At 29.5% G+C, this 27,298-nt stretch overlaps 1 protein-coding gene across 1 annotated transcript in view; it reads right to left on the reverse strand.

The window, feature by feature from the left end:
- Positions 1-444: 444 nt before the first annotated feature.
- LOC129969101 (CRISP/Allergen/PR-1-like) overlaps positions 445-27,298 on the reverse strand; it is a 43,127-nt gene continuing 16,273 nt past the window's right edge. The window contains exons 3-9 of the mRNA XM_056083514.1: positions 25,255-25,342; positions 22,923-23,128; positions 7,266-7,363; positions 5,622-5,737; positions 4,294-4,437; positions 2,082-2,341; positions 445-729 (exon numbers count right to left, since the gene is read on the reverse strand). Coding sequence (XP_055939489.1) covers positions 628-729; positions 2,082-2,341; positions 4,294-4,437; positions 5,622-5,737; positions 7,266-7,363; positions 22,923-23,128; positions 25,255-25,342 — 1,014 coding nt within the window. The 3' untranslated portion in view covers positions 445-627. The remainder of the gene's footprint in view (positions 730-2,081; positions 2,342-4,293; positions 4,438-5,621; positions 5,738-7,265; positions 7,364-22,922; positions 23,129-25,254; positions 25,343-27,298) is intronic.

Below are 27,298 nucleotides of genomic sequence, written 5' to 3' on the forward strand. Positions count from 1 at the left end.
ATCAGTTAATCGAAATAATTTTATAAAATTTTAATTTCAAATCACTCATTAATAAGATTCTGTAATTGATAATTATTCATTAATTTATTTAAAATATTAACCAGATCATCAGTTTCCTCATTTATAATATTCATTCATTTCCACATTTATAATATTTTTTTATTTATTCCCTCATTTATAATATTTATTTATTTATTCCCTCATTTATAATATTTATTTATTTATTCCCTCATTTATAATATTCAAGGAGTATTTCACAAGTTTTCATTTATTTCTAGTATTAAATTATAAACTAAAAACTTGAGAGTATAAAATAAGGAAAATAAGACTTTTTATTAGACTGATAAAAGTATGTTTTTAAAATTATTGAATATTTTAATTATTGTTGCAATAAAGGATTTATTTCAAATTTTGATTTTTTTATATCTAAAAAAATGCAGTGACTAATTTGACAAAATATATTTATTTTCTGAATTGTTTTCAATATGGGCATTAATACAGTGAAGCAAAACAGAAAACAGCCAAAACAATATCGCCAAACTTAATAGCAAAATCGCCAAAAATAGCGAAAACAAATTTTAATGAGATCTTCATGTTCCCTGAGGTGATATGGTAAGTTCACAATCTTCAAAATGTTCTTGAATTGCACTTGCCGTCATAAGCGATGATTTGTCTGATTTCCAACATCTGCGGACTGGCGTTCTTATCGACTGAGAAGGTAAGTGAAAACTAAAATATGGAAACACAGGTCATTAAGAACTGTTGAAATTTTCAGATTTCGCATTACTTGTATTTTACAATTTTGTTATTTATGTAGACAATGAATAGAAACACAGAGATACAAAAAAGTATCCAAGAGTATTATGTTTTGGAGTGAGATACATCAGATAAAGAAGTCCGATTTTATCATTTAAATATTTTAACCCTTTCGCCGTCTTCTCTTGTCCACGTTTCTGTTTTTCGACGCATTAGAACAGACAAAAATAAAATTTCTAACAGGAAAACATTCACAAAGCATTTTAAACGTTTAAAAGTTTTAAAATATAGAAGAACGTTTGAAGCGCGTTATGGCCACCCTGCAGGAGTTTCACTTGAACGTGCTAGACGCGTTAAGGACGACGAAGAGGTTAATTAAAAACTAAAAAGAGAAAATACTTTCTTTGAATAAGCATGGATATGTAAGAAATGAAAAGGAGGATAAGAATAAGGAGAAGAAATAAATAATATGGATAAATGATAATAATGAGCAGGAGAAGGAATGAAGAGAATAAGTAAAGAGGAATAAGGAGAATAGAAGGAAGAAGAAGGGGAATAAAGAAGAATAAGGAAAATAAAATAGAATAGAAGAGAAGGAAAATAGAAGAATAAGGAATAGAAAATAAGAAAAATAGTTACTGGTGATGAAGAGGTTAATTAAAAGCTAAAAATTGAAAATTCTTTCTTTGAATAAGCATGAATATGGAGGAAATGAAAAGGAGGATAAGAATAAGGAGAAGTAATAAATAATATGGATAAATAATAATAATGAGCAGGAGAAGGATTGAAGAGAATAAGTAAAGAAGAATAAGGAGAATAGAAGGAAGAAGAAGGGGAATAAAGAAGAATAAGTAAAATAGAATGATTCAAATAATCCTTATTTGAGTGCAACTTTAAGGCCATTCAAATCATGTCTCTGTCAGTTTTGATAAATTACTGTACAAACTTTTACAGATTAGATCTGAATTATTTACATGTTGCATTTGATTATTGCTAAATATTGTTTTCCAGTTGGCAAACTCAATTAGGAAATTTTCATATGAAATTATTAGTTACATGTCTAAACCGACACAGTTCGGGTAACCAATTCTCAAAAAGCAGTAATTGTAAAATAAATTAATATGCAAAATGAATCGTCAATTTGTGACGAAAATAGTATTTCAAAGGAATTTCAGTAATAATAGTATTGCAAAGAAATTGAAATATTAAGTAGTTGAAAATGTCATAATGTCAATTGAAAGAACATATACAAACAAATCAATAGTGGTTTATCAAGTCTTCTTTTTTGCAACTATTATTAAAAGAAAAAGAAAAAAGAAACTTACTTTGGTGTCTGCTTTCCAGCTCAGATCCAGACTGAAAGGCACGTAAATAGGCGAGGTCAAACTGAGGTCCATATGGACTGGAAGGTAGCCAGTGGGGTTGAAGTCCGCACTCAGATGACTTCGGTCCGGCTCTCCAGCTTTGAGGGGGCCTTTCCGGAAGACGATCCTAACGCAGAAGTTGCTTTTGGTGGGAGAAATCTTGTTCTTGAAAATAACGGTGCTTGATTCGCCCCCGTCCAGCACGATGGATACATAGTTTCCTATTCAGAAGATCAATGCTAATTACACGGAAGCAAGTAAATTGATATTTAATTACCCTTGCAAGGCAGATTGCTGAGCAGGAAATCGAACAGGTTCAACAAAAGTTTGGAATCCCTCCTCTTGAGTAGCAGGTACTTTTTTTTTAGTTATAAAGATTAGATGGTTAAGTGGGGGTATGACTTGCCACATTTAAGCGAATATCAAACGTCCCTTTGGATGATGTTATTAAATTATTCAAGGATTTTGTATAATGTATCATTCAGGTTTTATCATCATTCTGATTTAAAATAAAATAAAATAAAGTTATAAAAGTAAAAGGAATACTTATATAAAAATGGATGAAGTGTTAATTACTCGTCGATAGCATGAAAGTGTAGCTCAAAAAATAAAATGACAAGATATAAACTCTTTTTGAAAGTACCAAATTGGACATATTATTCGAATTTAATTGATTGATTATATTTTATTCCCTCATACATGAAGTGTTCAAAGAGAAAAATTGTAATCATCAAAAAATTCTTATTCTAGATTTTGACGAATCTCCGCGTATAAAGCAAACATGAGTTCAGAAAACACATTTTTTTTTAAATACTGGATCTTTGCCTTTTGCTTTATTTGTCTGTCTGAGAAAATGGCATCTTAAAACCTTTTTGAGCTAGAAGGACAGCACTTGATTCAAAGCCATTACACTAGATACGTATATTTATAATCAATTGTAGACGAATTCCATTCACAGGAAGTTAATTATACAACACAAACGTGGTGCACAGTTAGCGCCTAAAGTGTAGATGCTTATCATATTCTAAATAAATCCATTCACGAGTCGATCTTGTATGGAATACTGTCTACGTGTAAATACAATTATTCAAAAAGAAAAAATGGCTCGGATAAATGAAATTCGATAAGTGTTCTTGCTATTAAAATTATAGTTCTGTGAAGATTTTTTTTACATAATCAGTCGACAATGGGACTTCTAAAATGCAAACTCAATTTTTTAGCTATTTTAGAAGCACAAACACACTTATTCGGGATTTTGGAATAAAAGTCTGAGCAGAAGTGGCTTTCAGGGCTTTGCTAAAGTTCACAACTTTTTTTGCGAAGGGAGGGGAATAACACATTTATAGAAATATATGCGAGAAAGATTGGTTTTAATTATCCACGATTACCATGTTTGGTTTTATAAGATTGGTTTTAATAATCCACGATTACCATGTTTGGTTTTATAAGATAGGTTTTAATTATCCACGATTACCATGTTTGGTTTTATAAGATAGGTTTTAATTATCCACGATTACCATGTTTGGTTTTATAAGATAGGTTTTAATTATCCACGATTACCATGTTTGGTTTTATAAGATAGGTTTTAATTATCCACGATTACCATGTTTGGTTTTATAAGATAGGTTTTAATTATCCACGATTACCATGTTTGGTTTTATAAGATAGGTTTTAATTATCCACGATTACCATGTTTGGTTTTATAAGATAGGTTTTAATTATCCACGATTACCATGTTTGGTTTTATAAGATAGGTTTTAATTATCCACGATTACCATATTTGTAGGTCCGTATAGAAGTAAATAAACGAATCTAGCACTAAATTTATGAATTTGAATCAAATTTTAACTTAAATCTATCGATGATACAGTTATTTCTTTTTATCTATTCATAGATAATATGATAACTTAGAAACAGAGCAGTTAGATAAATACCATATAAATAAAATCTATGCCAAGATTACATAGAAAATATAAAGATTCTATTAGATCCTCTTTTCTATACAACGAAATTAAACACAAAAGGCAACATGTAGCGGAAATATTCCAATATTCGTGATTCAAGAAGGAATCCCTCATCTTGGTCTTTTTAATGGTTTACTGTAACAGACCCTCAACATCTTCGATTGCAGGGAAACATGCTCGAAAGACGTTGAATAGTAGAAAGGACTTACCAATTAAGTTGCTTTTGAATTTCCACTTGTCAACTCCTGATACTCTAGCGGCACAATCTCTAGTATTTCGTTTAGCATCGCAGTTGAACATCAATCCCGTCGAATTAAAGGCATAAACGGGAGCCGAATTGGGATCATTCATTTCTGAAACAAGAAATTGGATATTTACAAGAGTTTTCTAGAGATGCGCAGTTACATGATAGATACTATGAAAAACATTATTTCAAATCTGTAATACCGTTTCCCTCCCATGTTAGAGACAGCCAAATCAAACCAAATACCTCTGTCCCCGGGGGAATATTATGATATATTTGACGACATGGCGACCAATTTGGCAAATTAAGTACAAAACGGAATGTTCTGAAAAGAATGATAGCCCTATCATTTTTTCAGGAAGTGAGATCAGAAGAGTCTTCTAGAGAATTCCATGTGACGTGGCTAGGTGTTCAAACGAGTGCATTTATTCTGGAGTTTTTGTTTGCCTACAGTATGAATTGGGAAGTTATTAGATGGTGAGCGCAGTAGATGATTTAGTGATTTGCTGTCTATTTTTGTTGTTAATTTCTACAAGTTAATTTCTTCAATTTTTATTTGTGTACATCTTGGTTGTGTTTTTGTTTTCTTTCTGTCATTTTTTTCTGGAATATTTTGGAATAAATCATCATTTTCCATTATATAGCTTAACTAACTTCAGTCACCATACACCTAATAATAATTTTCGTAACAATATTTAGAATATTTAATAATATTTCTGATTATCGGATTGCGCTCCTTTAACTCTATATATGGCTTATAATGAATTACGTGGTATTAAAAGTAATCGTGTTATGATAAAATTAACTTTTATTTTTAAATGTTTTATCCGACACTGTAGGTTTTTTTAAATTTTGTGCGTCACTTATTTAAATTGTTTTATACAGGTTAAAAATATGAATAAATATATAAATAATTTTAAATATCACTTTTTATTAAAAATTATTTATTAATATTGTAATAGTAAAAACAGAATATATTGATAGGAAATTTCCTGTTTTCAGTTAAAAATTGCGAAAATGAAACAATATGCATTACTCTGTAGTGTAAGTTGGAGTTATGATTTTTATTAGGATCCTGCAATTCGACATTTTCCTATATTTATAAATCTATAGTGAGAAAATATTAAATATTATGAAAATATATAATGAGATTAAAATAAATGACATGGTATGAGTTCCTGATACCCTTATACAAATAAGATTTCATATAAATATTTTTAAGCACAAATATTGTAAAAGAAATAGAAAAAAAATTAGTGTTATAATTTTATATAAAATAGTTTCATTTCTTACTGCACAGTCCTGGATATTCCATGGCTGATTTGCATGACTGGCCGCAACAGGAATTGATTGGGCAAGCCGAACATGCGTTTCCTTCTTTATACACAGGTGCATCTCGAATGTTTCCTCTGCAATCAAGTAACAGCGATATAGATTCTTTGGAATTTCATTGAAAAATTGCAAATAAAAGTTACAAGTATAGCCTATTTCTTCAAAAGTTTCTTGAATTTTTGTTAATTATGTAAATCTATTTTGACAGAATATATATATATATATATATATATATATATATATATTATCATCATCATCTCTACCGCTACCAATTTCAGCAGTTTTTAAATTTTTACTTCATTTGAAAACTTATGACTTTTAGATACGTTAATAATGGCTATTCGCATCCTGCCGTCCTCTACTTTCGAGAAGCAATGTAAAATAAATCATTTTTATAGCTCCCTGCCTTAATAATTGATCCGATTTCGCTGATATTATTAATGAATTTGAGAACATAACTAACTAGACACTATATTGTTACGAAATTTGCGGGGTTCATTTGGATAGTGGGGGTTATATGGTGTGAAGAACGCTCAATCACCAGGCGGCAGTAGAAAATAAAACAACGACGTTTATTTACACGAAGACACACAGGACAACACAAAGACGACGACTATATACAGCACAGAAGACGATTATCTTCAGCCGAGACGTGCAGCATACACAGCAGCATACAACAGACTCTACTGCCGACAGTAGCACACAGCTTAGTTCAGCACTAGCTTCACTCCGTCGCTGCTCCGCTTATCTCTGGAAGGTCAGTTCTTTACCGTCGGTTCCGACTGCTACCACTACTGGGTCACAACACTCTTCATGCCGCTTTCGACTACTCAATTCACCACTACTCTCTCTGGAAGACTCGTTCTTCCCCGTCGACTCTCGACTACTACTCAATTCACCTCTGGTTCACCACTCAATTCAACGTCACTCCCCGGCAGCTGCAGCTCCTTTTATAGATCTCAGGAGGCGGGGATAGAAGCCTCTCAACCAATCAGGAACGTTCGAGGCGTATCTCTTTCCTACTGGACGGATCGGGAAAATTCTCGATGTTTCGGGTATAATCTATTTTGGTGCCAAAATCTCCAAATTCCTCGCCAAGTCGCCAAATGGTCGCCAAGTTTGTCGCCAAGCTCTGCCACCTCCCATGGAACCAACTATGCTGGAAAGTCGCATCACAGATTTGTAATAATATTCAGAATTTATTGCAGAAATATAATTTTAAATAGCACTTCCATTTGGTGTGATAAATTGTAGTTTATTACATTTTTAAATTAATACTAATAATAAGGTTGGCGAACAGCTCGTCGCAAAAGGCATCTGTGCATAATTATTTTCCATTTGATGTTCATTTTTGGAACTTCTTTGTTACATTTAATATTTTCAAATCTATACTGCCTAGATTTGACCTTCATGCCGCTTCTAGTTTTTCTTGTATGCGAACTAATCAAGATAACTTTAATTTTAACTATTCATTTTATCAGTGTATATTGAACAATTTAAAAGCTTTCATAATTAAAAACTTTAATTTTTCATGATTTTCTTCTATTTATTCTGACACAACTATTTAGATATTCTATGCAAAGGAAATAAAATAACTATACATACGTGGGTCCGTAATTACAGACGTAGAATCTTCTGTAATTTAGCCCGGTTTTGAAAACAGTGAAACCACATCCAACTCGCCAAGATTGCGACCATATCAACTGAAAAAAAATTATCAAATTTCATTCAAAAAATAAATAAAAGTTTGGTGGTTTTTGAATATAGTCTATCTTGTCTAAAACGACAGTTGTTTATACACTACTATGTACTTAAATATAAAGAGACGAATTCATTCCGCATAATAAGATATTACTTTATAAAGGGTATATAATCATGGGATGAACTTGGGAAAGTTTGAACATGTTTCTGATTTATTAATCCATGCATTTCTAGTGAGATATTACTACTTATTTTTTAAATTATCAGTTTCATTTGTTATATAGGTAAGTGTATGTATTTGATTTTTTAAACGAATCAGTGACAACGATCTCCTAGATGGTTTTTCGCTTATTCTCTCATAAAAATGCTGTTCTTGTCCCACCCACATAAAAATTATATATGTCAGGAAAGGTCGCGAAAGCTACAAATGCTCGGATTTTTATTTTCATAGCCCCGAGCATGAGTGTTTTGCTATTCGTAATATAATGAAAAAAATGGAGTATGCATTTTAGAAACCTTTTCGTCGATCGATTAAATTCTGCACAAAATTCCAATTTAAGTAAAAGATCGTATTCTTAATTTTATATATTTAAATCATTATCTTTTAAATTATCTAACTTATAGGCGCTCAAATGTATAGATTGACAGATAGTCAACCCTTTGAAGAATTTAGTTCAAACTTTGATGTAAATCAATTCATTAGAATTTAAAACTGTGTAAAAAATATTCTTTCAAACATCTTGCATTTAGTAGTTATCAGATTTCATTTACATTTTAATAATTGAAAGGATAAATTCAATAATTAATAAACCTCATAAATCATGTCATTGGATTTCGTAAAAATTTGATAGAAAAAAATTGATAAAAATTTTCAATAATGAAGAATTTTGTGTCCATATATCTCAAAATGTCTGTGTTATCTTCACAGGCAAACAGGCTGGCATAGTTAAAATTGTGTTGTTGTTGTTTCTTATGCCATGGATAAGCCCACTGTTACGAAGAAAGCGATTTACGACTGTGGGGGAGCGTCTTTTTTTTTTTCTTTCTTTTGTAGCTCCAAGAGTACGACTTTGCTACTCACACATCACTCGTTCGCTTGCACAACCCCTTTTTACCGGAGGGCACATTCACACATAAAACAACCATTCCCAGACCGGGACTCGAACCCAGGGAAGACGCACTACCCCTATGCCAGGACGCCGGCTAAAATCGTGTACTTAATATATAGAAAATAAAAGAATATTCATGTTTTGTGTAAAAGAATACTGAATGAATAAACATGGTTTCATTCACCACGAATGATAACTTAGAGTAGTGCATAATCTTGTTTATAATTTAAAAACAAGCTAGCAGTGGTAGCCCAAAAACTTTCTCATATGCTCTATAATAAAAGCGTTATTCCATAGATTGCCTTGCATGACATTGGTGTACAATAATTACGAAATTTATCCATTTGACGTGAATTTGGATTTTTACTGAATCCATTGCGTCATATTTGGCGAGGTTTTTGGCGATTAATCTCTACGCGTGTTCGAAAATAGAATTTCCCAATCCATATTAAATAAAAATTTAAAATAAAACTACAGTTATAGTCACAAAATCCCATAACAAATTTGAAATGTTTAAATCATTGAGTTTTTGAATTATTGTGTTTACATGCTTCTGAAAGAACAGACCGACAGATGCTCAACCTTTCGTTGGATTTGGCTAGTATTTTAATAGGCGTGTCGGCCCTATAGATTTAAAGTCTGTATACTGAATTTTATACATCTAAATCTCTTTATTTTTTAGTTATCCTGTTAATTTATATTCAAACAGCCGGGCAGATAGACTTCTTCTGAACGGATTTAGCTCGAATCTCGGGATCATAGTCTTCTAATTTTGTATAAAGACGGCTTACCAAATTTCATCCATATGGCTCAAAGCGTTTTTTAGTCTTTTTTGTCATAGACAGGCAGACGAAAATCTTTCAGAAGTGTATTTTTCGAACTCAGGGGAGGTCTGAAACGTGGAGGTTCTTCAAAATCTAGAATTCGAATTTTTTGACGTTTATAATACTTTTTCTATATGACGCATAGGTGGAAGTAAAAAAGATAACTATTTACTGATCTAAAAAAACAATTTATGAATTCTGCAATACAAATATGCAAATCTTCAAAAAATACTTTTAATTTATTTGCTATTAACTATGAACTACGGGAAGAAACATGCTTTATGTGCCACATTCAAATATTAGAGACACATCAATTATAAAACGACAGATGAAGAATATATTGTGTACAAAATGCTTAAAATATCAAACCTATTTCACAAAAGAAAGTTGGTGTGATTTTGCATGAATCAAAAACACTGATGTCTTCTATGGAAATATCGATTACTTCGAAGGCAGACTTATTTTTATAAACATAAACCATCAAAACGCCAAAGCATTAAAATAATGTAAGGAATACTTTTACAGATAACTTTTCATTAAAAACTTCTCGTTTAGTTTTCCTCTTCAAATATAGGAGGAAACAGAAACTTCCTGCCCCAGAAATATCGGATTTTGATTTTATAGCAAACTTATTCCCCATTTCGATCAGGCTCAGGTATGCATAAATTAGTTCCTCAGATCTTTTTTTTTTATCTTCCGTTTCCCTGGAACTAGTTATAATCGTCCGGGCGTTAAAATATTCCTAGCAAGAAAATCGATGGGAACGAACGGTTCTTTAAAAAAGTTCCTGGAAGAAGTTCCGTCTCTCGCCAAGTCTTATAATTAATGTTTACCCTCCACTGCAGTTTCGATGATTGATATTTTTGCTCTTTTCTATGATTTATTAAAAGGGCGCGAATAATTTATATATGTATTTTTTTGTAATTTTTACGCATCTCTATGGAAAAGGTCACTTATTTTAATTATTCGTGTAACACTGAGGCTATTTTGAACCTGTGAGAATTGAGTCATTTGCTTGGGAAGGATCATTTGTCTTTATAAAAATAATAATGAATCATTTTTGTGTTTAATACTAAAAAAAAGAGCTTATATCGCTTCCATTTTTCATGGATTTTTAGTATCAAAATGTTCCAGACATTGTTGCAAATTTTTGTATCAAAATGAGTGTTTGATACTTTATATTAAGTATACAAAGAGAATATACCATAATTATAAAAAAAATGATCTCATTGTTTTAACAAATTCCCACGTTTCAAACCCCTCTAACACTGAAAAACACATTTTTTGGAACTAGGCCTGTCTGTTTGTTTGTCATTATGATATGTATATATATATGTTATTATGTCATTATGATATGTATTCTATGTTATTATGATATATATGTATATACATGTATTACAATGCATGTATACATGTATGCATGTATGTATGTATGCGTATATATGTATATATTATATGTCATTATGATATATATGTACATATGTCATATGATATATATGCACATATGTCATTATGATATGTATGCATATACGATAAACTGAAAACGTTTTAAGATAAACGTAATAAATTTGGTACCTATACTACATCGTAATAAAAATCTGAGCATTCGGGGCATTCAAGGTCTTCTCCCACAATTTTTATCCGATGGGGGAAGGAGGAGGGGGGGTAAAATTTGTGTTAAGGAGTATGCAAAAAGGATTCGGGAGGTTCATTCCCATGAGGTTTCATTGTTGGGTCGGACCCTGTTCATCAAGAGACTAGATGAGAACCCGACTATAAAAGTACCCACTCTAAACCTTCACAGATAGATTTATATCTGTGATTGAAAAAAAATGCTTGAAATGACAAATAGAATTATATATTATTAATTATTAAAAATTCTTTAATAATTATATATTCTTTGAATCCTATAACTCAAAAGCAAATTGAACTGCAAATATGTAATTTGGCATGCTGACTTTAAATCGATTTTGTGGATTTTATTGTATAAATATTGAAGAAATCCGATAGAGGAAGTTTCTTTTTTCGTTTGACTTTGTCCATGAAAACATGATAAATCAGAAGGTTAGATGAATGAAATTAAACAAACAAAGTTATCATTAGAATTCTAGGATTGTGCCATGTCTTAGTGTCAATCTATCAAAATATCAGCTGTCTGACTGCCTATATATTTGCGAGTACAACAGCATGATAGTTTGAAAATGCAATGGCTAAGACCAATAAAATTTCGTGTATGTCCTTACTTCGGAAGTTATAGATCTATCTCAAATTTCGGATCCAATCTGAGGACAGAAAGACAGCCAAGGCTCATGCTCGATGTTCTTTACTATAATATAAAGCCCTAAATTTGCCGTATTAAGTTCATATATCCATACAAGAGATACATACTCCCACCCTGCCATAGTGTCCAAGGCAATCCGAGCAGTCATGATAGTAAATAAAGAACTGAGATGCTCACAAAAGATGTTCAACCCATGTGCTCACAATTCATGAAGAAATATGATTAAAGATCGACATCTAGGCAATTCAAACCTATAGTATTGCTATATCTATCAAGGAAGCGAAAGCCTGCTTATTTATGCGGCAATCTATGGTGCTCCGAGATCTATCTATTACATTATCTATGGTGCTCCGAGTAGCAGATTGAGTTAGCATATGAGAAAGCCAAGGGAAAAGTACTCACGATTGTTGCTTATATAAAGCAAAATAATAAGCAATTAATTATTTATCCTTACAGCTTTCCTGGGCAGTTGTAACTTTGTTACAGTGATGGGCTGGATTTGAAGGAAGTAGATATACAAAAGTATTAATCTACTTTTAAATTTCTACTAAAATTCATCAATTTATATGTGGGTAACACGGGCATCTAATCTACGGACCTCATATTAGTATGACATTAAAAAGAGTGTATCTAACAGATTAGGAAAGCGTTTAAATTCGCGAAAGAGCAATATTAATATTTTTCGATGCAGCATATATATCTATAATAGCTTTCTTATTATGGCTGACAATTGTATGAAGGCGCATGAATATATGCCCACTATTATTGTTTTTATATGAAGTTTTAAATATTTGATAAAAGAAATGAAAATTTATTTCATATTTGTCAGAAATTCCTTTAATGAATTAAAAAAAGAATATTTCCTTAATTCAAAGCATATTTTAAACAAAGAATATATATTTTGTGGAAATATTTACCATGACAACCCTTTATGTTTTAAAATGAGACACGGAGTTTTTCAATCATCATTTCAATATTATGATTTCAAAATCCTGAATAGGAATTATTATAAAAATGAGTTAAAAAGATATCTGAATAGATTTCCGGAAACTTTATTGAATTAAAGTTAAATAATAATTTTTAAATTTAAGTTTTGCTGAAAATTACTGGAAATAAAAGTTTTTAAAAAAAAATGTGTTCAATAAAAATCAAGAAATTAACTGTCTGGTTTGATACTAACTAATTATTTGACAATAAAGTTTTTGAATGGGAAACATTTCCTTTAAAAATTTGTTTTAATTATATGAAAAAAGTTTAACAGTCTTTATATATGTTTATTTGTTAAAATAATTAATATACTTTTAAATTTAACTAGTTAGCTTAAAACTATCCTTTTGTTATAAAGTGTTCGAAAAAAAAATTAAATTTTGTAGAGTTTCTAGGAAAAAAATAGCAAAAAAGTTATACTTTAGATTTTTTAGCTTTAATTCAGAAAAGGAAGAATAAATAATTCGTCATTAGCAATTCTAATAAATTAATTATAGTGTTTATGCAAGTTATGGACAATCATTATTTTTTTTCTCTAAAAGGCTACTATTAATGCGATATTCAAAACCTGAGCTTCACATATATTATTAGAAGTGATGAAGAAGTGTTGGAAGTTGATGCGAAATGTGAAGTTGGAAAATTATATACTTTTGAATTTTTGTTGTGGCATTTGATATTGTCCAAAAAATTGTGCTGTTTTCCAATCAAAGTAAAAGGCTCGGAATATCTTCACTTTGAAGAGTGAATCTGTGGGAACCAGAGTTTAACTAGAATTCCTTTTTTGTTCCTATCTGTCTGATTTGTCGGAGCGCAAGTTGATCATTCATTGAATCTGTCTTTGTGAATATGTTACTACCTTAACTTGTCTAAACAACCTGGTGAATGTCGATCTTAACATAAGATTAAAGTATGTCTTTCTAGACGATTAGAAAAATTACTTTATGCTCATGATTTTTATTGTATTAGATACAGAGTAAAGATGCCGAGTTTATTTGAATTTAAATCCATTGTATATGTTGCAGGGAGAAAAAAATAATTTGCACAATTGTATAAAAGTGTACAGTGTTATTCAGTATATGAATTTGATATTGTGTTAGTTCATTCCATTTTATTTTTTATATTTTTGATGCATTACTATGATTTGGAAACAGTTCTGTCAATGGAAGCTAAACTAAAAATTATAATATATATTTAGAACTAAAACTGAAGTTATAATGTACATTTAGAAGTAAAAGAAGTAGAACTAAAAGTTAAAATATACATTTAGAACTAAAATCAAAAGTTATAATACATATTTAGAACTAAAATTTATGATATACGTTTAGAAAATATACAATTGCATTTAGCATACGACCTTGATATTGTGTTAGTTTATTCTATTTCATTTTTTGCTTTGGAAATTGTGAAGAAATTTTGGAAATAGATGCATTAATAGAAACAAAATTAAAAGTTATACATTTACAACTAAACCTAAAAGTTATAATATACATTTAGAATTAAAACTAACAGTTATATATTTAGAACTAAAAGTTATAATATACGTTCAGATTTCAAAATATGTTAAAAAATTCTTCTGCAAAGTTAATAGCTTTATAATAGTAAATGGCATTGGCTAATTAAAAGCAATGAAACAACAACTATATAAAAGTAAGCTATAAAAAATTATCTCCAAATATTTTCAAAACTGAAATCCAGTTTCCTTACTAGCTTTTTATGATAAGATTCTTCTAATATCTCTTCTAATTTGAATTTTTTTCTTTCAATTTAAATAAATCAAAATAAATGGTATGACCTAAATACTATGCATAATCTTTATAATTCACAATTTTACTAAAACTACAAAACAGTCATTTTTCAAAGCAATAAGTCTAGACTCATTTGGCTTCAATGCTTCTTCGCAGACACACGAAAACATTGTAACATAAGCCAATGATCCTAACTGACTGAATAAGCATTTGCAAATTATGTTTCTTGCCACCTACCACACAAAATGAATTTTGCAGTGGCATTCATTATCTGTCAGTTTCAGAAATAAGGCATTGTGTTAAAAAATATGCACATATTTATGACAATAAATAATGAAAAATCTGGGAATGATTTCAAAAACTCGCCAGTGCAGAAGACGGCACAACCTTGTACTTGAAATCCAATACCCAACAACCGTACATGACAAATTAGATTTTGTAATAACGGATGGAAATAAGTTTTTCTTTCCCTGTTTTCGTAAAATAGATGTAGTTATGCAACTGAAAAATAACCTATACTTTATGCACTCGTAATAAATATTGATAACTGTACCTAAGAATATACAGTGTAACTAATAAGATCTTTTGCAAACTTTATTTATATTTCAGGCACACAGAAGTAAATAATTTTTAGAATAGAATATGAGGGGGTTGCGGTTAAAGATTGTTTGTCATTAAATTAAGAAAAAAATGATACTTTAGTTTGAATGTATAACACAGATTTAATGAAATACAAATTTAGAACGGCAAAAAAAGCATATATATATATATATATATATATAATATGACCGATATAATGATAAGTAGGAGCAGTATCAACAGCAACCAAAATCTTTTAAAATAATTAAAGAAAAGGTTCGATTCGTTGCTTAAAACTATTCACACTTCGCAAGTCGTCAAACAATTGAGTTGTTGTAGAAAGTTTTTATTCCATTAAAACTAAATTTAATATTTTATCAAATGAAATCTTTTATTTCATTTAATTCACAGACAAGCTGGCCTCTGTGTCTGTAAGCCATTTTTTTGCGAACTCAAATTCTATTGCAAAAATGAGTTCAATTCTTGAACAACAAATCGGGTTGTTTTTGTTAAATTCTAGTTAATTTCTGTTTGGAAGCAGCTTGAAAGGTAATTCTAGACGGATCTCGTAATTTTGAGAAGTGGTTAAATGCTGGAGGCGACATCTGGAATGACAATCCCTTTCCAGATTAGCGAAAAGATATTCGCAGCTACGTATTTTAAGTGTATGATACCTTCTTATCCGGATTTCTTTGGTGGAAGTTTCTGTCCCGAAGCCGATATCTTACCAACACGGCCATGGCACCATCATATGGGAATATCCTGCATATTTTGTGTAGAATTCTTTAATTTTTATCTGTTGCACGGCACGATATATACATTTTATTTTAGCAATTAATTTTTTTTAATGAAGCATTATAATTTTTTCCTTCACTTTCCATCAATCGCAGCCATTCTATACTTGCAACTGCCTTGTTGTTTCCTCGCCAAACTCGCGAATTGTACGCCAATCATTAAAGTATTCACTGAATGTACTCGGCAAATATGAAGTTCTACCTAAGAAACATAAAATGTATATATCGTTGCACGGCGCGATATATACATTTTATTTTAGCAATTATTTTTTTAATCAAGAATTATAATTTTTTCCTTCATTTTCCATCAGTCGCAGCCATTTTACACTTGCAATTGCCTTGTTGTTTCCTCACCAAACTCGCGGAACGCCAATCATTAAAATACTCTCGTAAAATGTACTCGGCAAATATGAAGTTCTACCTAAGAAACATAAAATTCTAATTTTTCATTTTTACAATTGAATTTTTTTTGATTGTCATGTTTATTGATTTTTTCCGAGAAAAAAATAGTTTGGCGATTTTTCGTATTTCTTAGATTTTAATCTCGCCAAATGTTCGCCTTTTCGATACAAGCAAAAAATTCCGCTGTGAAACTTTCCATTTTCGTCTCTAATGATTATAACTAAATTTTTGTGGAATGTTACATTTGGTGAATTATCGTTTGAGAAAAATTATACTTTTGCTACCGTATCACAGTTCTTATCTACAAGATATTGAGTTTAGAGAAAGGTTAATGTGTTATAAAAATCTTTATATCTTTAAATGTCTATTTTAGAATTTGGTTGGCTAATTTTTTGTGCCGAAAAAAGAAACCCTTTCTGCCTGTAAATTTTTTAATTCCTTCTAAGTTTATATCTAGAATTCAAAACCTAACTTCCATTAAGGGAAATAAGAATAAGCTCCATTGTTTGAGATACTGTCTCCAATTTACGACTTTTCCGGGGATTATTTCATCCTATTAGTTTCCAGTTGAATTTTCCGGCTCGTAAGGTGAAATAATCCGCTCATAACGAATAGCATGATCTTCTGGGAAATGAACAATATGTTCGCGATCCCATCACTCAGTCCCAACATGTGCTCTCGAAAATGGCGGGAATCAAGAACGAGTTATGGTTACGGGTAAAAATGTGACATAAAGCTGTTGGGAAACTGTCAGAGAAGAGATTTTGTTGCAGTTAACAATGGAAGGAAATTTAATTCTTTCTTTCTACTGCATGAAAGCTTCTGGGGAATCTTTTCTCATTATAAAGTAATGTATTATTTTCTCCTAGTTTTGCTCAATTAATTCCGCAGAAATTAAAATGCGAAAATACGAATGGATCATACAATTGTTTAGAGAAAGGAAAATGTAATGCGTTTGCTTTTTCTGGCCCATATTAAAGAATGAATGCCGAATTTGAATGCTCACTAAAAGAGTGAGTATTCAAATTGAACAATTCAGTTCAATGTAGTCAAGAAAAAAATCAGTGCTCTGACATTACAGTGCTTTGAATTTTCAAGAAACTACAGATTTTTATTGATGTTCAATCATTATTTAATTTCTTTTTCTTTCACTAGTTATTTCCATAATAATAATATGTAAAATAATATTTCGTTTGTAAATTATTTTATTTCATATATTATCCGGTATATGAATAACATTTACTGAAAACTGAATTATATGCACAAACGTTAATAGATTTGTTGAAAATGATTATTATGCTATTTTGCTTAATTATCTGAGATAGAACGAGCTAATGTTTTATTATTTTAACCACATTATTTTTTACTTTTACTTATTGGCATCTTTATAAGACGGACCTAAATTTTAAAATTAAATTTTCCGGAAAGAATATTAGTTTTTCTGACTGTTTAACTATTCAGCTTATTATTTGATGAGGAAAATATGATTTTAATGGAATAAATCTACTACAAATTTAAGCGCGTGTCAATTTGGAAGTATATATAGAACTATAACTAGAAGTGATATAAAACCACTGATAAATCATGACGTGTTATTTTATGAGTCAGGAATTCTATGAAGCGACTGAATTAAACGGTAATATATATGTGCCTTAAAAGATGTAGTTATCTGTTTTCTTTTTCTCAAAACTTGGATTAGCTTTCATTTAGATCACTATAATATATTTATCTTTAAAAAAAACCTAAAATTCAGCCCAATATTAAAAAAAATTGTATACAGATATTTCGGTTTATAATATATATTTATATTATAAACTAGTTTATAAAAAATATTTACCGAGTGATGAATTTCGTTGATTAATTCAATTCGTTTTAGAATTATCATTCGTTCAAATGTAACATTAAAACAACGGATTTTGGGAAATTTAAACCTAAAAAATTCAAACTCAAAAAATTGAAAAATACAAAACCCTTAATTATTGAAATAGTAAATAATGGCTAAGAGTTACACAAACTTACATATTACTTTAATAAATGGAATTCAAAGGAATATTAATTTAAGCAAGAGTGAATTTTACAGCTAGTTTTAAATGTTAAATATTTGTTTATGTATAACAAAAGCGACAATCTGGGGCCTAATATTCAGAACCGAAATGAATTAGGGATGTTTTTTTTTTGGGGGGGGGGGTGAAACAAGTCAAAATTTAATTCTATTCAGAAAAATATGACATACTTGACCAATTTAATAAAACATTTCAGGAAAGACTTTCTATTGTTTTCTTAAGCCCGAAGATAAACAACTGAAACGATAGGATATAATAGTTCATGAAAGGGGAAAAACAACAGCACTGAATTGCTACAAAAATGTAAAAATACCTAAAGCAAAGCTATTTATTGTTAGCTTTATATCGATAACTACAGATTTTCAGAAATAAATATTCTAAGCAAACATAATATATTTTTGAATAAACATCTGCAGAATTAACAATACCATTACGGCATTATCTGCTACAAAGCTTAAAGAGAGCATACAGTAACAAAGTTGAATTTTCTCAGCTATGTTCAACAAAAGCTCGGCCTGTCGGAAACTGTGCTATCAGCAGATGTTCGTGCAACAGAACATAGTTTGTAAACAACAAGGGTAATGGGAAAAGTTTTTTGATCAATTTGTGTAATATATGATCTGGCACGATACAGTTTTGCAAAAGAGTGTGAAAGAGAGAGAGAGGAAGAAAAAAGCGTAGGGAATTTTTATTTTTTTAAAACAAACAAATGTTGTCACGTACCAAATACAATCAGAAAATGTAGGCTTGAGATTTGAATAAGGGAAAAAATAAGGCTCCCAACTGCGTCACGTATTGGTGTAGGAATCTTCGAATAAGAAGATTATGCAGAATTGGGACCCTAAAATACATTATTCGCACCAATATTCAAAGTATAATCAGATTAGAAGTTATGCCAGTAGATTAAGTCAACAGAACTCTTTGAATGTTATTAAGTCTCGTGGGTTCAAAAGATATTTTTCTTAATTCTTTGGTTTTGAAATCCAATAGAGAATTCGACTACTTGCATTACATTAGTGAAATGCAGAGAATAATAGAAGATATAATTAAAGTAGTAAGATTAACAAAAATAGTAGTGTTTTTTGTTTGATATGCTTGCTTTACTCTTTTTCCTTAGAATACTTATTTATAAAGTTTTTAGTGTCTTTTTTGATTCCGTACAAGTATCTGCAATATAAAAAAAAGACTTTATAAAGTTTTAATTAAATTTTAATTTCAGTTTTTTTTTCTGTGCTTGATTAGAAAAACAATTTTTTCTTGTAACAAATAATCTTTAAATCCCTTAGTTTTTCCAGTTGCAAGAGAATTAAAAGACAATTTCATTTCAATAGATTGTCATTAAATTAAGAAGTCGAATTCTTAATCTATCATGATTCGTTTAAAAGAAAACGAAATGTTTTCAAGATTCTCTAAGACAATAAAAATAAGTAATTAAGCTTAATAGTTATGATGGAAAAATGGGTCAATTCGCTGAAAATTCTCAATGTAAATTCATCGATAGATAGTTTAGATCAGACGAATGCATTTTTCCATTCTGCCAGAAATAAACTTGATTTTTAATCACTTTTTATTAAACTTGTCTTGCGTCACATGTGTAAAAGCATTTTCAATCTCTTTCTGATATCGCAGCAGTTCGAAAATTTGTGCATTCTGAATGACAAGCATTATTTTAATAAATTTCATAGCTTTATCATCATAATTAATCTTTAATTAATAATTGAATTGAATTTGGATTTCTTTCTTATGGCGCCATCTAGAAGTGAGTTTTAGAAGCAACCAATAAAATAAAATGCAGTTAATCAACTCTAAATCTAGATCCGATATTTCTTTTCTTTCAATATGTAGATATGAAAAAATATAAAAGGTAAAGCAATGGATTAAGAAAGATAAGGCAAATATTGAACGAAGCGAATGATTTCGCTAAGAGGATAATTAGATAATAGAAAAAGAAACAAAATTGGTCTAACGTCAAAGACGAATCTATTCCTTTTATTTTAGTTACATTATTCAGTTATGATTGAACGGACTGAATGCTTTATAGCGAGCTGAAGAGCTTGTCAAACCATTTTTCAAAACATCTAAAAGTACGTTATTCGTCAGCAGATATTTGAGCTATTTGATACTTAAAAAATAGAATGCAGTTTTTTATATAAATACAATCAAAATTCAAATACATTATTTTTTTAAAAAAAATTGCTAATTTCAGTAAGAAAAAAAGTGGAAAAAAGTATGCTAACGAATGAAAGCAGCAATATTTTATCAGAAATTTGATTTTTAAGTTGACAGCCTATGCATTATATATATATATATATATATACATATATATCATTTTTATATTGAAGCATCAAACATCCTCCTTAAAAATTTAATTAAAAGTGAATTTCCTAGAAATTACTGTAATGTCAATTTTTTAATTAAACAAGGTATGGTTTGGGATTAATCCTTAAAAATAGAACTTTCCTTGCATATTGGATCACTCAATAGATGGCGCTGGGGCCTACCTCTGTTTACATAATTTACCGTTAATTTTTTAAAAACAGGGAATCGCAATCGATAGTTTAAAGTTTCCTTGACTGTTGGATGGTATGTCCTGGCCTTTTCGTTTTTAATTTTAATTTTAGTGCTAGTTTTTGTTTTTATTGTTATTTTTGTTATTGTTTTTTTACTTTGTTGTGGCTATTTTCTTCTAATTTGTTATTTTGTATTTCCTTTCTGTTAAAATGGTATATCTCTTGAGCATAATTTCAGGGGATTTTCGGGTCACGAGGAATCATTATTAGACAATGTCTGTATGTCCTCACAGAAAAAAATCCCTTTCTTTGAATCCCTGCCTGAGGGTGACCCTTGAAAAAGTCTTCAGGCTGGATTCTTTTTTTATATTTTTTTAATAATTTTTTTGGTTTAATTTTTATTTGATTTTTGTTTTTCCTATTAACTTGATTCTAATACTTTTGTGTGTGTATATATATATATATATATATATATATATATATATATATATATATATATTCGACTTATCTATATCTATATACATATATTCGCCTTATATATATTCGTAATTATTATATATGTTTCTAATCCGTCATTGATTACAAATATTATGCTTCGATTTGATGCTTTTCGCTTGTTTTTGTTTTTGAGATTAAATTTGTATCCTTGGTCAGAATTTTAATTGTGTATTGTATACCAAGTAAATATTTCTTTCGTTGTTAAAAGGTGTCAGTTTGAATTCAATGCACTGATGTCTTTCTTTATTTCTATAAGAGCTGAAGTAGTCAAAAATCTATGAGAAGGCATAAAACACATTCTTGTTTCCTTTTTGCATATTTTAACTATGCTATTCACATATTTAACACTTATTTGTAATTTTCTAAGTGAAATAAATGGAAAACTGTCTATGAAATAAATTTTCAAAGATAGAAGAAAATAATATAAATTAACAAATCTTAATGTACTACTGCATTATTCTGTTGATTTTCGTTCAGAACAATTTATTAGACATATTTAAATAAATAAATTTATAAAATAATTTCTCACTTACAAAAATCAACCAGTCTTTCAGTCGTACCACGTTTTGACACAATTTTTCTTTGAAATACCGGCATTGTATTAAATTTGAAGTAAGAAATTTTACGTCTAAGCAATATACTCAATTAAACTATTGTACAAATAAAATTGGAGATCGAATTAATATTTGTTGTAGTCAATAAAATTACATACTCAAAATGCTATTAAATTGATTTATAATACATAGATAGCAACTTGAGAGGCGATGAACAAAGGAAAAAAAATTATGTTTTCCAATCATGGCTGCATGTTCTTTTTGTTTGTACGATAGAGAATATTATATTTTATTCTGCAATGTTGAATTAAGAATTGCTGCTTCTAAAGTGAGATCTTTACTGTTATATTTAATACTTCTTTGAACCATTCGACTATAAAATATTTGTTGAAGGTATATTTTGAATACGTTGCCAATTGGCAATATTAGACATAAAGTTTCGTTAAGCTTAGAAAATTATAAACAATTTTAGTTTAAAAATAATAAGAAATAATTACATTTAATTCAATATATATGATTTAAATTTAAGTAAAACTACATATTTTATATCTGATACTTAGGTTTTCATTTTCAGAGAGATATTTGAATTCAGTTGTTGAAGAGGGTATTTTATAAATAATATTTTCTAGAATGCTTTCTCACATTTTTCATTTTCCTCAAAAAAGATTACTAATTATGAATTATGATGATGAATTTATACCATGATATATATAAAAAAAGAACTATAAGTTTCTAAAATACAAAAAATATGGCCTAAAAATATAATAAAAAATATGGAGTTTGGATTATGCTTTCATAAAAATACTAAGTTTTTAAAAATTACGCATAATGTTTTAACTAATACGTATGATTATTAGTTTAACCTTATTTTAACACTTTGTGCTACAGATGGATATTTTGCAATAAAATATTGTATTTTTATTACAAATTCATTATTTTGAAAAATAATTTTTAGAGACTCCTTCTTACAGTTCATAAAATGAATTTGCATTTAATATTGTAGAACTATACATATTTTTTTTTTCTAAATTAAAGCCTAGCGTTACGAATAAACGTCTTTTAGCCGATTAGATTGATTTTTAGTAAATTGTACTTAAAAAAATGATTTAAATTATTTTTTCTATTTAAGAAATAAAAATAAAAATATATTTATGAAATCAGGGTTTTTAAGGGGTAATTCTTTTTAGATTTGTCAATTTAATTTTATGGTCTTACTTGTGTGAAATGACCTATGACTTGTCCTGGATTCTGTTGGAACTTCTGCACCACCCTTTTATCAAAATCTTCCACTTCCATATAAAAGTCTTCCAGAACCTTTTTCCATTCCGGTTCCAAATCCTCTTCTGTTATGGTGTCCAAACATCGCTGGTCCGAACACAACCAGTCTTGATAGGCTATGTTCTGCCCCACTGGATAATCCTCTGAAAATGACAGCCAATTTAGAAATGAAAGAAAAAAATTATTACGACAGAATTAGGACCTTTAATTACGTATTATTTCTATTTCATATTACAAACTATTCAATTCCACATTTAAATTTTTTATTTATGTTTTTATTTAATCTTATATTGTGTGGTAACCTGAAAAGATATAGCCAATTAATGAAAAAAATAAAAAGATAATTTTCTTAGACGCTTAAGCGGCTCAGTTCTGAAAGAAAAATTTTTTTTTTCTCGTCTGATGTGCAAACGATTAATATAAATATAAATGAATTTTTGTAAATATCCGTTTAATTGAAATTCTTTTATTAAAAGTGAAGACGATAGCAGTGCAAAATACATAAATTGCTTTTCAGATCAGTAAATAATCATCCTTTTTTACATATATTTTAAAATGTTTTCTGAAAAAAGATATACTTTTTGATTCTTTCAGTGAATTTTTTTTTGCTATTATTTACAACTTTAATATTAAAAATCAATAAAACTGTGATCTTCTCAAGGTAAGTAATTTTTAAGATTTAAATAACCAAGTTTATCTTGAGCAAAATTTTCGATGAAATATAGAATTTAACTTTGCAAAACTTATTAATGAAATATTTTGTATCTAATTATTATTTTTAAATAATTTATTTTGATACATAAAAACCTTTTTTCTTAGTTAAAATTCCTCTATTGATCTATAGTTTATATAAGAAATTGTTGAAGTAGTGATTCTACAACGAGATGGCAAATGAAGAACTTGAAAATTTATATGTATATTGCAATATTTTTAGATATGAATTGAATAATCAAAATATTTAACTTCTAAGGGATGGCAGATATTAAATGACTTTTTATACAAAAGATGTGTTTTATAATGAGATAATTATTCATCTAATTTGAATAATATTTATCATACTGTAATTCTTAGGTATTGAAAAAATGCCTTTCTGCCCTGGGATTACCTGAAACTTAATTAATTAAGTGACTCTATAATTTAACAGATTGTGTTTGTTTAACAGAAATAAAATTAAAGATTCAATAATACTTAACGATCAAGGAAGACATATCTTTGTTTCTTAAGTGCGTATTTAATAGAACATATTTAAAACATAAAATGAATCTAATTTCACTTCGGAATTCCAAAAACACTTAAAGTTGAAAGCCGTACAAATATATTGAAAGTAAAACGCAATCTTAAATAATCCATATCTATTACATTGTGTTTATATATTTCATATTAAAGATTCATTTCATCATATTAAACAATTAAGAATGTGAAATATTCATTTAGTATTTTATTAGTTTAGTCATGACATTTCAACGGTTTGGTTCAATTAATTTCATAACTCATAAATTAACTATTTTCAGAATACTGTAAACACTTAATATACGATCATTAATCTCAAAAAAATGGTAAAAATTTCAATCATAAATAGGTGCATTGTTTAAAAAGAGGTTTTTACCATTAAAAAATAATCATTCGATTCTTTTGTTAAAAGTAATTCGAGGATTTATTAACCCAAAAAATGTGTTTGTCAAGTCATGTTTGTAGTTAAAGCATACTGTTACGGAACGATGCCACGATGTGCTAGTTGAAAGGTTTAGACTTTGAACCCCCAAGCTTTAGGTTCGAAACTCTATTTAGCTGTCAAAGCGGACATGGTGCATTCTACATTATTTGAACCAAATTCTCTCCAGTTGGACGAATAAAGATTGGTGTCTCATCATTTTCCAACCACAACGTACAACACCCATTCTTGAACTGCTTCATATCGAGATCTAAATGTAATTCAATTTATATTGTTTTGTGAATATAAATTGTTCAAACGTATTTTCGTGACAACATCCAAACTTTTCTTTTATTGTTGTAAAATGTTATAGATAATTATCACAATTTTCTTATTGGTGGTTGTCACGTAACCGAATTCTGAGGGACGCTGTCGGTAGAATTCTTTAACTAAAATTCATAAAATGTTTCTGATTTAGACGGAAGAGTAACCATTTAATTATTATTTGCTGCCAATGAATGTATATATTCTCTAAATGTGATATCATGCAGGATTTATTTTTATTTTTACAAGATCTCTATTTTAATTCTGCTGGTAAATTAAACGATGTTTACTCACCTACTGCACGGCAGTCGTTGCAATCATGTTGGTAAACGCAATTATCCGCCCATTTCTGTGCAATAGCTGCCAGCTCATCATCCCAGACCTGAGATAAACACAAAAATGAATTAAAAACTTATATACATGTATGAAAAAACAATTGGAAGAAATATGAAATATGCAAAATATTTTTCAGATTTACATTTAAAAAAAATATCGAAACGGTATAAAACGATGACAGCAGCTTGATGCGTTTTCTGTTTCAAAGAAATTTGTCCCAAAAAAAACTAGACCTTGGACCAGCGATATCTCTTGGTTATATTTGCACATAATTTATAATTGTTATACTACTTTTCATTTCGAATGATTATTGTATTTCGTATAATTGTTTCGCCGAACTGTCTCAGTTGTAGTCATATCCTCACCCCAAACTCCAAAGATTGACAACATCCACACCATCCATCACCGCAAGTAAACAATCTTGATCATGAAATGCTTATATAATATGCTTATAAAATAAGGCAGGTTATTTATATATAAATATAATTTATAATTATTATTCTACCTTTAGTTTCGAACGACTGCTTATTTTGCATAATTACTACACCAAAGTGCCTCAATGCCAGTCAAATCAGCACCCAAAACTTCAAATTTTGAAGTGTAAACAAATAATCCTTATCATGAAGAATTCAACCTTTGATTATGCTTTAAAAAAAACAAGGCATGTTTTGAGTTTAGCTTTACAGCATTAATGAAAGCAATTAATTACGTATTTTGGCACTTTTCTCATTGAATAATTGTGCTAAAATTCAAAAATATTTAAATTTTTATGCCAAAGTCATTTATCAAGTTTGAATTACCTGCATCTTTTCTTATTTATTATGTTCTCACAATCAAAAGCTAACAAATCTTTCGAAGGATTTATTCTAAAATTTGATATCAGTCTTTAATTCTGGAAATAAAAATCATACACCAAAATGAATCTTTCCAGCTGATTATGTTTCCTCTTTATTCTTTTGACTCTCACACAGATGGGTTTACTCTTTTTTCCTTACCGAATTTCGTTCAAAATTTATAGAAATATACTTTTTTTGGTATTGAGTCTAAACCCAATATCAAATTTCATTTATTCAGTTTGTACCTTTTGTGTGTTTTTATTCTCGCAGATATATCACCCCCCCCCCAAAAAAAAAATGATTTTTTCTCAGTACTTAAAAGAGTGCTGAAACACTGAGATTAAATAAAATATGCAGATGGAATATTTGTATCGATTTCGATACTTTATTTGGGTATATTTAATGCGAACTACACCTATGTCGGCGACCTGGCATAGTGGTAGCGCGTGTTCCTGGTGATCTGGGCGGCCTGGGTTCGTGTCCCGGTTTGGGCATGGTTATTCTTCCGTTGTTCTATCTGTGAGAAGTGTGAATGTGCCCTCCTGTAAAAAGGGGGTTGTGCAAGCGAATGAATGATGCGTGAGTGGCAAAGTCGTACTCTTGGCCTCAGTCGTACTCAGAGACAGCGCCCTCTAATGCCTGGAGGCGATGACTCAGTTCAGATCAGACGATGACATATGTTGCGTAATTTGATCCATTCTCTTATTTGTATATTCTATAAATAATTCCTTCTTTTATATGTATAATATATGCGTTTTACGAAACCTGAAAATAAATAACTTTTACACTAATTCTTACTTTACTGAATCCCTTAATGACACCATAGAAATAAAATATCTGATAAATTTAAATAGTCGTTTTATAGCTTTTAAGGTATGAAAATATAAATATTTGTAAATACACTATATTAAATTCACAACTGTTTTTCTACTATCTAATTTAATAAAGTAAACATACCGGCCTCCTGGCATAGGGGTAGCGCGTGTTCCTGGTGATCTGGGCGGACTGGGTTCGTGTCCCGGTTCGGGCATGGTTATTCTTCCGTTGTTCTATCTGTGAGAAGTGTGAATGTGCCCTCCTGTAAAAAGGGGTTGTGCAAGCGAAGGAGTGATGCGTGAGTAGCAAAGTCGTGCCTTTAGGTCTAGTTGGCGCTACTATAAAAACAA

Source organism: Argiope bruennichi, chromosome 1, assembly GCF_947563725.1.
Source record: "Argiope bruennichi chromosome 1, qqArgBrue1.1, whole genome shotgun sequence".
Lineage (NCBI taxonomy): Eukaryota > Metazoa > Arthropoda > Arachnida > Araneae > Araneidae > Argiope > Argiope bruennichi.